The 14,035-nt window shown below is 58.0% G+C and overlaps 1 protein-coding gene across 4 annotated transcripts in view; it reads right to left on the bottom strand.

The window, feature by feature from the left end:
• Positions 1–10,617, bottom strand: part of LTBP2 (latent transforming growth factor beta binding protein 2) — a 75,421-nt gene extending 64,804 nt beyond the window's left edge. For 3 of the 4 annotated variants that reach the window (XM_072865068.1, XM_072865071.1, XM_072865067.1), the window contains exons 1-2: positions 9,803–10,617; positions 1,374–1,444 (exon numbers count right to left, since the gene is read on the bottom strand). In XM_072865068.1, the coding sequence (XP_072721169.1) occupies positions 1,374–1,444; positions 9,803–10,287 (556 nt within the window). In that variant the 5' untranslated portion in view covers positions 10,288–10,617. The remainder of the gene's footprint in view (positions 1–1,373; positions 1,445–9,802) is intronic. The other variant, XM_072865072.1, reaches the window with a different exon arrangement.
• Positions 10,618–14,035: the final 3,418 nt, after the last annotated feature.

Here is a 14,035-nt window from a genome sequence, read left to right on the forward strand (position 1 = left end):
AATGAATCCTTGGGAACAAGGGCCCAGCACCTGAGCAATCGCTAGACAGCCTGCGTGGCTGCGAGCCCGGATCTACTGCTCCTACGAAAATCACTAATGAGAGAAAGATGCTGCCATCGCTGGCCCCGCGCTCTGTTTACAGACGCTGTCTGGCAGCACAGCACGCTCTCTACCGTTTGGCTTCTGTCGACGGGGGGGAGAGGGAGAAGGGAGGTGAGTCAGCCCTTGGCCCCTTGCTCCCGAACAGCGATCGCTAATGCAATTATCCCAGCGCGGCCGAAGCGCCGTGAGATCCCGCGGCAAACAAAGCTGAGCCTCTTTCCCCACTAAACATCTGGGCAGCTGCTGCCACTCGAGTGAAGGCAGATGCTCTTGGCTATTCTGGGCAGGGCGTTCCCATCCAAAAAGCCTGCCCGCTGCCTGTGTGCTCCCTGCCCTCCGAGCTGCCCGGGCGCTGCGGGCAGCCCCTCGCCTCCCTGGGACCGGGCAGGTGCACAGGGCAGGCAGTCCCCTGGGAAGGCCCACGGGTGGGCTGAGTGGTGTAACCCCATTGTTTAGGGACAGGGATCACGGCAGGGGCTGGGCTGTGGTTGCAGAGCCATTGGGGATGGAGACGACAGTGCAGCTGCCTCTGGCGTGCGTTGCACTGGTGCCTGCCCAAACCCCTTCCTTTCCAGTGCTGTGTCCGGGAGCCCAAAATGATCTCAGCCCCCAGGGCTGTGGCAGGGGCGTCTGGAGGAGCAGAGCCCTTATTAACCCCTCTGTGGGCAGGCAGGAGGGCCCTGGCCGGGCAGTTTCCACACTGCAGGAGCACACCCTGCAGCCCCCCGCCATTTTACACATCCCACGTGCTGCATCACGCTCCAGCCCCACCCATTCCAGCCATCGTGCCAACTCCATTAACTGCTTTCCTTAATAGTCCTCAGATAATTTGCAGCCCTGATTTCCCCCCCAGCATCAGCAACGCTTGCCCACGTGAGCACAGCCCCGCTCTGCCGGTTCTCACCTGCTGGGACTTTCACAGACCTGTCTTTTGCTCCAAGCAGGATGATGAGAGCCCAGGGCTTGAAACTCGCCCATAAATGTGCTGTTGCAATGCCCTGCCCCAACAAGATCCTGCTCGGGATGGACACTAATAACGATAATAAAGTAAAGCCATAATTATTCAGCATGCTCAGACTTTGCCAGCAGGTGGGAAGAGCTGACCCACAGCCCGGCAGCCCCACGGGGAGGCTGCGGCGCTGCCTCCAGGGACCCCATGGTTCATCTCCTGCCCCGGCACAGTGCAGGGGACATGTGTGGGGTCACAGCAGTACTCAAGCGCTTTTTAGGGGTGCATCGCGAGACCTGTGCCGGCTGAGACTGATACTCACGTTTGATGCAGCGGTTTGTGCCAGGAGCCGTGGTCCATCCTGGGCAACACTGTCTGCCGCAGACATTTGGCCTAAGCAGAGAGACAAAGCAGCGTGGTTAGGAGAAGGGAAGCCGAGGTCTCTCTGTAGCCAGCACCTCTGAGTCACCCGTAAAATTATTTCCTGCAGCATCTGATATTTCCTTCCAGATGGACCAGCAGCTGAGATCAAAACCAATGGGACAAGGGCTGAGTTGTTTAAGTGCTTGGAAAAGAAACCCCCAAGGACTACATGAATGCTGCAGTGTGAGCGATCCCTCGGGGAGTATCTCCCTTTTGAACTGACATTATGCTGGGTTCCTGGCACAATGCTCAGAGGAACCATTTTCCTCCTGAGAGCGATTGGAGGCTGGCAGCCTGCGATCATTAAAGATCTCACAGCACTTCATGGTATTGGGGTGTAAATCAGGCCTGATTCCAACTTTGGTTATAGCATCTCGCCTCCGCAAGTGTCCTGAGCCGCTTTGGCCGAAGGCTACGCTTCATTCTCCACCTAACTGCTGCCGCCTGTTGCTGTTCATTGCTCAACCCCTCCCCAGAAGGGACGGCACGCCAGCAGCCACATTGGCCGCTCCCCAGCTTGCTCTCTCTTTGCAAGCACCCCAGTCCCGCATTTATTATCTGCCTCTGGCGCAGCAACCCGAGGGGCCAGGGACTCTCTGGTGCTATGAAATTTGTGCCTGCTTGACATGCACGGTACTAGACTAACTCCAGGATGCTCACATCATTTCCATGGTGGTTAATTCCAGCACTTTGCTGCATCAACTTTTTGACTGCCTTTGCATAAACAATGTCCTCTCCACCTCTCCCTTATTATGTATTTTCAGGTAGTGATCACTGCCAACATACAGCTATCAGACACAGCGCTGTGCCTCCAAGAGGTGCTCCACAATACCCAAGCAGGCAGCTAATCCTGCTTCCTCTGGTCACATCTCATATTTACATATCTATAATGAGAAGGAATAACAAGTTGCAGGTTGCTCTCCAAGCATATTTACTCAGTATGGAGGGAAGGTTTTGGGAATGTGTAACTTTCGTGTGTCTAGGTAGATGGGAGAGTATAGTCATCAAAAGATTAAAAGTTAGAAATAGGCAGCCTGAAAGCTCTGGAAAGCCTCTGGAAACGAAGTGGGGAGCATGGTTTATTTCTAACGCTGGACAAGGCAGTCGGAGCTGCTGACAGAATTTACAGGAACCACGGAAACATGCACATTTGTCTTCTGGATTGACTTTCACATGAACACAGCAGGGTCAGAAGATGATCCTGCTCTGAAACGGCATCCTCATGACTCCTGCATCCACACGGCATGAGATGAGACTCCAGGAGTGCCAGAGCTCACGCTGTGGGGCTCACGTTTTAGGAGAGCCAAAGACGGTGGGTAGCAGGCGTGCCAAGGATTGTTCTGGTGTTCATGAATGAAGCTGCCTGTAGAGATACAATCACTCTACGTGGGAAGGGGAAGTGGTCTGAGAAGCCACATCATTTGTAAAGCATTATCCAGCCCTTCAGGATCAACATTTTATTAACCTGGGTAGATTTTTACAGGGAGAAAGAACTTAAATTCCCTTGGTGTGACTTCCTGCAAACAGAACAGCCCAAAGTAATTCTTGCATCCACTCACATCTGCTCTGGCTGGGCTAGAACACCGATTTCCAGCTTTTTGTCTGTCAACCCAAAGAGATCTATGGGTCTCTTCTTTAAGACATCCCCAGAAAGTATCCAAGGAAAGCAAACTTTCCTTTACTTACTGCATAAGAGCCCACGAAAGGCCTTAAACTTTTTAAAGATGTCCAGATCAGTAAAGAGAGAAAAACAGGTCTTTAGGTAATTAAGGTCTGCTGAGGGACTCCACTCCAAGCATCAGCATCAGCATCTTTGCTTAGACTGTCACAGCTCCCATTCTTCCCTTGGCATGGCTGAAACACCCCTTGCAAGTCATACTCAGCTGCTCTGTTCAAAGAGCAAAGCCCTTGCCCCTTCCCATCTCAACTTACTGACATAATCAGAGGTTGGTTCTTGTAGGCAAAATAAGTACCTTCTCCAGATAAGCTGTTTTGGCCTTGAATCACACTGTTAGTTCTTCATGGGATTAAAGTTCAAGTTTTATCTACATCTCTCACATGCATGCTAGAGGGAACATGCTGCTAGGTGCTCTCAATGCCAACAGTGAGCTAGAGGTTATAGGAAGAAAGGTATGAGACTAAAACAGACAGGGGCCCAAGCCGGAGCAGACAAGATCACTCGTGAAGGCATGAAACCCCTGTTGGGTTCGGCACAAACCTCTCATCAACAGAGTCACTCTGTGTCACTGCCAACTCCAGACATGAGTTGCCAACCCCAGATGAAGGGAGATGCTAGCACCTGGGCGACGCTCCTCGAGGGAGGACAGCCCAGCATGCGCAGAGGGGAGCAACGTGGCAAGGATGCCCTCGGAGGCAGGGGCAGAGGGAGTACCTCAACGGGAATGCCCCTTCCTTCCATAACCTCCTGGATGAGAGGATGGGCAGAGATGGAGGTGGGGAGGACCTCCAAGACTGGAAGTGAGCACTTGGGAGGAGCAACATGTAGGTAGTACTGGAGGGCAGAGAAGGACCACAACTATTTCCCGATGAAAACCCAGTGAGCAGGACCTCACATAGCATGGGGCGTCAGGTGAGCAAGGGCATCAGCGGTGGGAAAATAGCTATGGGAGCTTTGCCGCATGGGACCGAGTCCTGAGCATGTCTGGTTCTACCTAAAGCCTTTAGTTGACATTTGCATGGCTTGAACGCCATGTGGTTTTCACTGCCTTACAAAGAATTCAGAATGAATCCCAGGAGGTTTAAGGAGCACAGCATGTTTACAGTGTGGAGGCATGGTGCTCGAGAGAGCTGTGGCCCCCAGCTGCATTTGCCCTGCTGCACGTGCCATTGCCAACACTTTGGGCGAAGACACAGCTCAGGCGTGAGCCACCTGCGGGGCATGTCCAGTCCTGGGCATCTCCATCCAGCGCTGCTTCTGGAGAACAAAACAAGTGGCAGGGTCCCCACAGGTCTGGTGTCACCGTCCCGGGGGTGGCTGCTGGGGAGCTACCTGTACAAACTGAGCAGCCCCTGATCACCGCCCATCGCAGAGGGGACAGGGGCTTCCAAGGTGGCAGGCAGAGCTGCCCAGCAAGGGGACCTGCTGGGTGCCATGACGTGCCAAGCCCCTGGCAGACCTGACAATGACGTGAGACAAAGCCACGCTCATAACTTTGAAGCACTCAGCTGCCGCACAAGGCTGAGCACCCAGGCTGACTCCTGCTTACCCATCCCTTGAAACTGGAAGGACAGCAGCAAGGAGAGGGGAGCAGGACTCTCACCCTCATCCTGGGCAGCCTGGGGTGCAGAGGGACCAGAGGATGGGTGGGCACGTGGAGGGGTCAGCAGCTCTCCCAGGTGGAAAGAAGCTCAACAGAGCCCCAGGTCAGAGCAGAACAGAAGACATGTCCTCACACAGGTCTCCCAAGCTGAAGTCCCATTGAACACTCACACTAGGTCATGCTGCATGGGGATGCCCTATTCCTAGCCCTGCCGCTGATGCCAAAACAAGCCTTGGGCAAACCATCTGTCTTCCCTATCTCTGTCTCCTTACCAGTGGAACAGGTTAGTGAACGTATTTATCTTCCCAAGAGCCAGGACAGCTAGCACACGTCTTTCCTAGGAAATGAAACATTGCTGGGGACGTTCCCAGGCACTGGGACTTGATTGCCTGTAACACTGGACTGCTACAGGTCTCATGGGCCATTTAGCACCTCCCAAAAGAGCTCCCAGCCCAGCTCAGAACGGAGTAGACAGAGATGATTTCCAATAGCCAGTTTCCCCTTTTTGGAGAGAAAGGGGGTTGAATAGCTCAGACAGCGGAATAGCCACAGTGTCAGAGAAAGCCCTACGGCATAGCTCACTAGCGCAGACATGGGCCTTCGGGTTTCCCTTTCTGGCAAAATGCAGGGTGAGGCACTGGATCTACATAGCCCCTGCCTCAAGTGCCAGGTACGCCCTGAGGTCTCCAAACAGCACAGGCAGCAGTAAGCAACTGCAAACCAAGCTTTCTCCCCACTCCGCAGCTAGCATGCACCATCCATGCCCAGGTATAGTCCCCGGCACGTTGTGAGAGCTTGGTGCACAGGAGGTGTCAGGTACTACTCACTGGCCTGCTCCTTTTCTGGGACAAGCATCTCCCTGACACCCCTCACAGAGCTGAAGCCGGTGCCGTGAAGCCTCCCTACGTCCAGAAGTACCGTTCATGGCCCTGACTGGATGCGCCAGCACAACCTGCAACTTGGGCAAAGGAGCTGCAGCAAGCCAGTCCTTCATCACCTGCTTTGCTGCAGCAGCCAGAGGCCACCATCAGGATCAGGCCCGCACTGTGCAAAGTGATACCCAGGATGATGCAAGCCTGCAAGATCCTGCAGTGTTATATGAAACCAGGGCCAAGCAACTGTAACAAGCACTAGGGTGAAGGAAAACAAGAAAACAGTAGTAAGATCATGGCTTCACATAGTTTCAGCATGTGCACAGCCTCAGCAATGATCACATACTGTTTCTGAAGCATTCAGTAGAACCATTTTTTTCACCGTTTATTTTGACCGCAATCTATGCATCATCTTTCAACTTCATGCAGCGCTCCATGCTGCCAGATATGCTGACTCCATTCAGGTCATTTACAGCATCCTCGCAGAAGGCCAGGGAGACCATTAGATCATCAGGTCTGCCTTTCTACTGCAGGACAGTGAACTTCATCCAACCGCATATGAAATATTTGCAGTCAGACCCAATGAAGAACATTAGCAAAAGGCTGCTGGCATCGATGAGCCACTGAAAATCCTCTGCCAAGTCCACATCAGCATTAACTGCCTCCGCTCCTGAGCAGTCCTACACACACACTGCAGCGAGAACCTATATCCAACAAAGCCTGGGTAAAGCAGGACTATATAGCCGCAGACAGTGTCTACAACAGCAACTAAACAAGAACTGGGGTGCAGAACGCACAAAAAGAAAGTGGGAGGCAGAGGGAGAGAGTGTGGGATGCCCAGCCTGTTACCTGGGGAGCCTCACATGCCCCTGAAAATTGTCCAGGCAGGTACCAGAAGTGGAGGCTTCCCCAGGCTACTCCCCTGTTGCCCACCTTCCTCTGATTACTCACCTGAGGATCATCACTGGGACCCACCCTCCCAGGCACGGAGCAGAGGAACAAGGGGGTTACACCACAGGGGCCACGAATTAGGGATGCATCCAGCACACGAGTACAGCCATAGCTGGCATGCGTCAGGGCGTGGGAGCTCCCTACCCCACGACACTCAGGAGGAAAATCTTTCCACGGACCAGAAGCTGTATCGATGAACACCAGACTGAACACACTGGACTGGGAGGTCACCTGCTCCACAGCACTGGGTGGAAATAGCTCATCTGCAGCAGCGGGGACTGGTGTGCAAACCAGCTGGGGGGGCTGGGGAAACAGGCAGGTTAAGCAGAGCAAAGGAGAGATGCTTTGGGGGCTGGATTGTTTTCCTCGCTCAGTGTTAGGAGACAGTAATTTTCTGCAATATTTGCTGTGGTGTCAAAAGTCACCTCACAATGAGCCACGAGGAGAAAACACTAAAACCCAGCTCTTGCAAGGCTTGCGGTTGGATGCACTCATGGAAGGGTGTGAGCAGGTCCCACCTGCAACAAGGTCAGACGTGAGCAGGGTAGCAGACACATCCAGATGGTCCCCAAGAAAAAACCCTCAATTTTGGGTATGCTGCTATCAAACAAAGAGAGAAAATAATTATCCAGAAAAGGATATAGTGCTAATAAACGGGTTTTTCAACCACAGGACTGTGCGAGACCCCTGGAAGTACCAGCAAAGAATTCCAACTGGGGAATCAGGAAAGGCAACCCACGCAGGAGCTGAGATTTTAAGCCAAAGTAACTGTATAAATAAATAGCACTGGGGTTTAATGCAGCCTGCAAAGCTACCTGAGTAAGGGAAAATGAAGGTTGTCATACTAGAGAGTAGTAGGAGTTCAGTGTAAATAGAAGAACAGAAAATATCCCACCTGGCAAAAAAATGAAACATCATGAAATGAAGTTTTTTAGGGGCCCTGAGTTTCCTGGATGGAAATGTGTCCGGTGCAGCAAGGGACGTAAGAAGATGGATGAGGTGGAAGGACGGAGTCTCACCAAATGGCTGGAGGCAGCAGCAGCTAGCTTTCCATGAGGAGTAACGCCATGTGGTTACTCATGGACAAATTTCAGCTAGGCTTTCTCATAAGCTCTGAAGACAGTAGGCTATAGAGGAGTTTAAAAAGTGCCGATTTGGACTCCAGAAGAGATGGAAAGCTGCTGACGACAAGCCATTATATGCACGTTCCAGAGTTCAAGTTCTTGGGAATCAGAGCAAGCCCCATATCCCCAGACCTCATCTTCCACGGCAGAGGGGAGGCAGAGAGCGCAGCACAGCCTGCACGGAGAACACAGCACCAAGGCACGGCTCTTCCCTCCTCTAAGCTTGGAGGCAACGGCACGCTCCGACACCCCAGGAAGCCAAATCTAGCTGATAACAGGTCAACTGAGCCTAGGTGCTGGACCAACCATCCCCGTTTACATCCTTGATTAAGGGATGAAAGCAAGCTACTTGCAAAGAGGTGCAGCACTCTTCTGAACATAGCGTGAACCTTGCGGCTGCCCACCCGCTCCTGATAGCGGTGCGGGCCGGCTGTTGTCACCGGAGGCAGCTGCAGCCTGAAAACCTGGTGGAGACTATTCAGGGTAGTCATTGAAAAGAAACGGGCTGCATCTCAGATGACTCAAATCCAATTGAACTGCCACATGATCCCAAAGCAATGCTGACAGCACTCTGACTGCAGAAAGGATAAAATCCTCTTGAGCCCAAAAAAGACCCAACCTGACTGAGCAGGACTGGATCTTCCCAAGTCTCTCCCTCTGGGCGGCTGACAAACCAAGGCTAATGGACTGGGTAAGCCAAAATCTTCTCAAGGCCTACCTGCCATTGACTAGCCGCTAGTGATAAATACTTTGCGTATCAAACATAATGGGAAGAAGAACAAGTTTGGGTTTACTGCTTCTGCGGATTTGTTGTAGGAAACTACACAGAAGGGACAAGTCTGCCTCTTCAATTTTGCAGGGAGGCAAGCAGGGGAGAGAGAAACGTCAGGGATTAAGCTGCCTTTCGTATCCTAGTGAAGCTCTCCACCTGATGTTAGCAGAAAAAGTTTCTGTCCATGTCAGAGGGCAGTAAGCCCCGAGCCTGCCCTCTGTGTCCCCCCGGCACGGGGAGCGGGCACGCGCTGCCACAGGGGTCGGTGAAACTGCCTGCACGACGGCTTCGGTAGCCCTTCCCAGCTGGCGGAGGAGCTCATCACGAGGGGCATCGCCCACGGGGCGGCAGAGAGGGAACTGCAGAGAAGGGGGCCCGGGGCCGAAGGGAACGTCAGCGCCGCGCCAGACGTCCCGCTCGCTCGCAGGCTCCGCTCGCAGCGGAGCAGCTGGCCTTGCCATACGATCTCCCCTCCACCTCCGCAGGGCGGTAGCCAGAGGCTGGAGCTGGAAGCGGCCCTGCCAGGCAACTCGTAGGAAGCCTCCCCCGGCCGAGCCCGCTGCAGCCATGGGAAGCTGCGGCGCGGAGTGCTTACAAGGGGCCCACTACGGGAGGAAGGAGCCGAGAGCCCAGGTACCTGCAGCAAGAGCGGCGGCAGCCAGAGCCCAGCGAGCCCCTCCAGCCCTTCCCGCCACCCACGTACCGTGGCCGCGCCGCCCGGCCCCCCGGCAGCCCCCCCGCCCCGCACGCGTTCTGGGACGGCCGTAGGCAGCCCCGCAGGGCAGCAGGCTAACACCCGCCGCGCCGCGCCGCGCCGCTGCCCGCCGTCCCCGCAGCAGGGCACCGCAGCCAGCCCGGCCCCCGGCCCCCGGCCCCGCGCCCCCGGCGGCACGGCGTCCCGCCCGCCTCACGCTCACACACGTGCGCGCGCACGGGTACACACGCACGCCGGCGGCTCGCGTGGGCGAGCGCAGCGCGATCGCCCGCCGCACGTGCGGGACAGGCGCGCGGCACGAGAGCGGGCAGCGAGCGGGCTCCGGCGGCGCGGCGCGGCCCGGGCCCGGTGCCAGAGGCAGCCGAGGGGCGGCACGGCCCCGGCCCCCCGCACATCGGCCCCGTGACTGCCCCGGGCACCGGCGGCGGGGCGTCCCGCGGGGGACGGGGCAGCGCCCGGAGCGCCCGCGGGGGCGGAAGGGGGGATGCACCGGGATGCGGCGCGGGGCTCAGGACGGGACCCGGCCCCTCCGCCGGCGGCTCCCCGGCGCCGGGACCACCGGGGCTCACGCTGCGCACCCCCGGCAAGGTCCCCCCCCGGCCGCAGCACTTACCCCGCCATCCTCCCTCTGCCGCTTGGCTCCTTCGCCCGGGGCACGACCCGGGCTTTCAGCCCGCTGCCCTGCCGCTGGCGGGAGGGGTCCAGCCTGCTCCTCTGTCCCGGGCCGGGGCCGGGGCCGGGGCCGGGGCCGGGACCGAGCCCGAGCCCGGCATCGCCCGCCTGGCCCCGGGGCGCGGGCAGCCCGCGGTCGGGACGCTGCCTCCGGCCGTCGCCGCCGCTCGGGCTCGCCGCGGCAGCCGCGGAGCCGCGGTCCACGTGGAGGGCGGCGGGGAGGGGCCGTGCCGGCGGGGGGGGTCCGGGCGCCGGGGACAGGCTGTGCGCCGTGCCCGCCGCCCCCAGGGCAGCCCCCCGGCCCCGCGGCCGCGCCGCCCCCCCGCTCCCCGGCTCCAGCCTGGCCGCGGCGTCCGGCCGGCAGCCGGCGAAGCCCAGGAGGACGGCAAAGGTGAGCGGGAGGAGGCTGGCGGCGGCGCCCCGCATGGTGCCCGCCGGCGGCGGGGGCAGACGGGCGGCGCGGAGCGCTCAGCGCCCGGCCGGCATCCTCCGGAGGGCGCGGGGCAGCGGGGACCGCCGGCTCTCCGCCCTCCGCTCACCGCCCCATGCCGCTCCGGGGCTCCGCCGGGACCTGCCGCCCACCAGGGCCAGGGGCGCAGACAGCAGGGCCGAGGCAGGGGCGCGGGCTGCCGAGCGGCCCCCGCTGGAGGAGGAAGAGGAGGAGGAAGGCGGCCGGCCCCGCTCGCCGGGCTGCCGGCGAGCTCCCGCGCTCCGCAGGCAGCTCCGAGCACCTTCGCGCCTGCCTCTGGCACTGGCAGCGCCTGGAGGGGATGGAGGGTTTTATTTTTGGAAACCTCCCCCTTTTGTGTCTTTTTGATGCTGACATCCCCCCTCTCCAGAGGACACGGCTCGGCCCCCCTCCTTAGGAGAGGAGACATTCCAGCAACACCCACTTTGGCAAAGGGAAACAAACTACAACAGAGAAGCCTTAACCCCTGCCTGGCCGGGGAGACCCGTCCGCCGCCTGCCCGCCAGCCGGCGCGCAGCCCCCGAGCCCTCCCTGCCGCCCGCCGCACCGAGCCGCGGCCCCCGCCGCAGCGGGAAGCGCCCGGGGAAGGTGGAGCAGCTCGGGTGTGGGGTGCGCGGAGCAGGAGACGCTGATGCCGGAGGAATACACCGCCGCCCCCAGCAGCTGGGGACTTACTTGTGGAGCTGCATCGGCAGCATCAGCCCTCTTGCTGCTCTCGATCGCGTCTCCCAGGAGAAAGGCATGGCAATGGGAAGAGCCTTATTTGCCATCCCACCCTGGCTACAGAGCTCTCGCATCCCCTCAAACCCGACTCAGGGCGTTATACTCTTACTTGTATAGGTCCAGACTAGAAAAGGACCCACCTAAAAGCTCCAGCTCTTTCAGCTAAGAGAGAGCTTCCAGGAGACATATCCCACCAGCTTAGAGTAGATGTCCATCCCTCCCCCCATCTGTCTCTGCGTGGGCACCTGGAGGTCGAGGGATGACTTGAAATGACTGCTTTATATGCACTGAGGAAGACTGAGGGAAGAGTAGGAGGAGGGAGAAGGGGGGGCAGAAATCCACTTTCAGCCACATGCATCAGCTTGGCCTTGTCCTCTGCCACATCTCTGCTGCTCTCTGCTGCCCTTGGCCGTCTCAGGCAGGGACCGAATCCTCCCAGAGGAGTGCAGGCTCACTCCCAGCCCAGCAACACGGTATATTTTGGTGGGCTCATTCTGGCCCACAGCGGTGGCTGTGAACTTGGTGGTGGCTAAAGACCTCTCACTGCATCTCTGTGCACAAGGAGGCAGAGGAGGGCACCGCAGGTGCTCACGGGAAGGAGATGCTCACCGGCTGCAGTGAGTCCTGTGGCCAGTAACACTTACCAACTCGGTTTCATCATGCCGATGAAAGGTGTACCCCACTCAGCATCCCGACCCTGAGTGCAGCGGCTGGATGCCTGCAAGAGGACACGAGATACTCTGCGTGCGCGCACAGCGATCCTTTGGGTGTACCCTCACGCCTTCCAGCAGCCCGTGGGGTAGGGGCTCCTTCAGCCAGATGCTGCAGCTCGGCCGCTGGGTTTAAAAGGCAAATTGTCATATCAGCCTGTGAATTTATCTAATCTCTTTTGTCCCTTTTGATGTGTGGGGTGGCTGCCACATAGAGCACAGGCTCTCCTCCCATGCCCCCCGCTCCCCCAGCTCCTTAAGGACCCCATCCCACTGAAAGTCTTCTTCCAGCCTCTCCCGCTGCATGTGCTGCCTCCCCTGGCCCTCACCAAGCTGTCTGCTTCCCAAAAGCTTCGTGGCAGAGGGGCCCAGCTCCCCCAGTGCCTCCTGTCCGGCCTCCAGCAGTTGCACTCCTAACACCTCTCCCATTTGAAACCAGTGGCTCCAGCTCCCTTCTTCCCACTGCCCCTTGCTTTTTAGGCCCTCTCGGACCACAGATGTCCCCTCCCTGGGATGGGAGCACTGCTGCCTGCCCTCTGGGGTGCAGAGGAGCCAGGAAAGGAACAGAAGCACAGGGAATGAATCCCCCCAAAAGCGCACTGGGTCTAGAGCAGAACAGGACCCCAGCGCATCCTCTCTGGCCGGGGCCCTGCAAGCGGGGGAGAGGGGAGGTAACTTGACAGGTGAGCAAGTGCGACGGGAGCAATGGGGCTCGGTGGGTTCGGGCTTTGACCTTGGCACTGGCAGCTGGCTTACAGGGCAGCGGTGTCAGAGGAAATACCGGCGGGTGCTTTGGCACTTCCTGGGACACCATCAGCTCAGCCACCTGCCCTGCTGGGGCAGAGCCACCACTTGGGCAGGAGCTTGTGTGGCCTTGGATGCCGTGAGCAGTGCCCGATAACAGCCGTGGCTCGTTGCTTTGTTCTGAGGAAGAAGAATGTCCTTTCCATCCTCACCTAATTACTTTCTTATGCAGCAGTGGAAAGAATGCTTGTGCCTAACCTGACATGAGAAAATTATCAACGCCATAAACAAAGCCATAAACAAAGCAGCTGAGAGCCTGGGCAGTGCTCGAAGCTAGAGCAGGCAACCCCAGAGCAGGCTCAGTCGGGGTGCAAGTGGATTCCTCCTCCCCAGAAGCACTGGGTCACCCCGGGAAAGAAGGAGACTTGCAGCATCCTCGGGGGACCGCACCTCCACAGGAGCCCACACTTGGGGCCCTGAGGGTGGCAGGGCTGCTGGAGCCTGTGCCTCCCCATCAGGGCCGGCGAATGAGATGTGCAAAGCCAACGAGGCCATCGACAGCCCTCCAGTAACTCTTGCAGCCACCCCTGGCTGTGGTGGAGCCTGGTCCAGGGAGCTGGCATCCCTTCTCAAATCAGCTTCACTCCGTGTTTACACTGACTCCCCCGCCCCAGAGCTGGACATCGAGCTCCTTCCAGCCTCACACGTGCAAACGCTCTCGTTCGCTGTTGCAGGGACCTGCGGTGCCGTCTGATCCCTCTAAGCACTGTGGCAGAGCAGGGGCCAGCCGAGGGCAGCAAGACCCGACCCCACCGCCCCGGGGCTGCCCAGCACAGGGGACGCAGGCGCCCGGGGAGGGGAGCGACTGCATCCTCAGTGCAGGTGGGCGATGCGCGGGTGCTCAGGCATGGGCTCACTGGAGAAAGGCATGGCAATGGGAAGAGCCTTATTTGCCATCCCACCCTGGCTACAGAGCTCTCGCATCCCCTCAAACCTGACTCAGGGCGTTATACTCTTACTTGTATAGGTCCAGACTAGAAAAGGACCCACCTAAAAGCTCCAGCTCTTTCAGCTAAGAGAGAGCTTCCAGGAGACATATCCCACCAGCTTAGAGTAGATGTCCATCCCTCCCCCCATCTGTCTCTGTGTGGGCACCTGGAAGTCGAGGGATGACTTGAAATGACTGCTTTATATGCACTGAGGAAGACTGAGGGAAGAGTAGGAGGAGGGAGAAGGGGGGGGCCTCCCAGCCCCATGCCTCGTTTCATATTCAGCCATCCCTGAAAACAAACCCATTGAAAATGGGGAAGCGCAGGGGAGTTGTAGTGCAGGTTGGGCATCAGCATGCCACTCAGCAGGGGCTCAGCTGGCAAACATGAAATACTTCATTCCTCAGGAACTCGCGCAGGCAGAGTTCGGACGGTCAGGCTGCACGCCCCTGATATCAAACCCGCACCCAGGAAGAGAGATCAGCAGTGGAGAGAGGATAGGGCAGCAAGCTGGTGAGCAGGACTCGATGGCCCAGCCT

The sequence above is a fragment of the Ciconia boyciana genome, chromosome 6 (genome assembly GCF_034638445.1).
Source record: "Ciconia boyciana chromosome 6, ASM3463844v1, whole genome shotgun sequence".
Taxonomy (NCBI): domain Eukaryota; kingdom Metazoa; phylum Chordata; class Aves; order Ciconiiformes; family Ciconiidae; genus Ciconia; species Ciconia boyciana.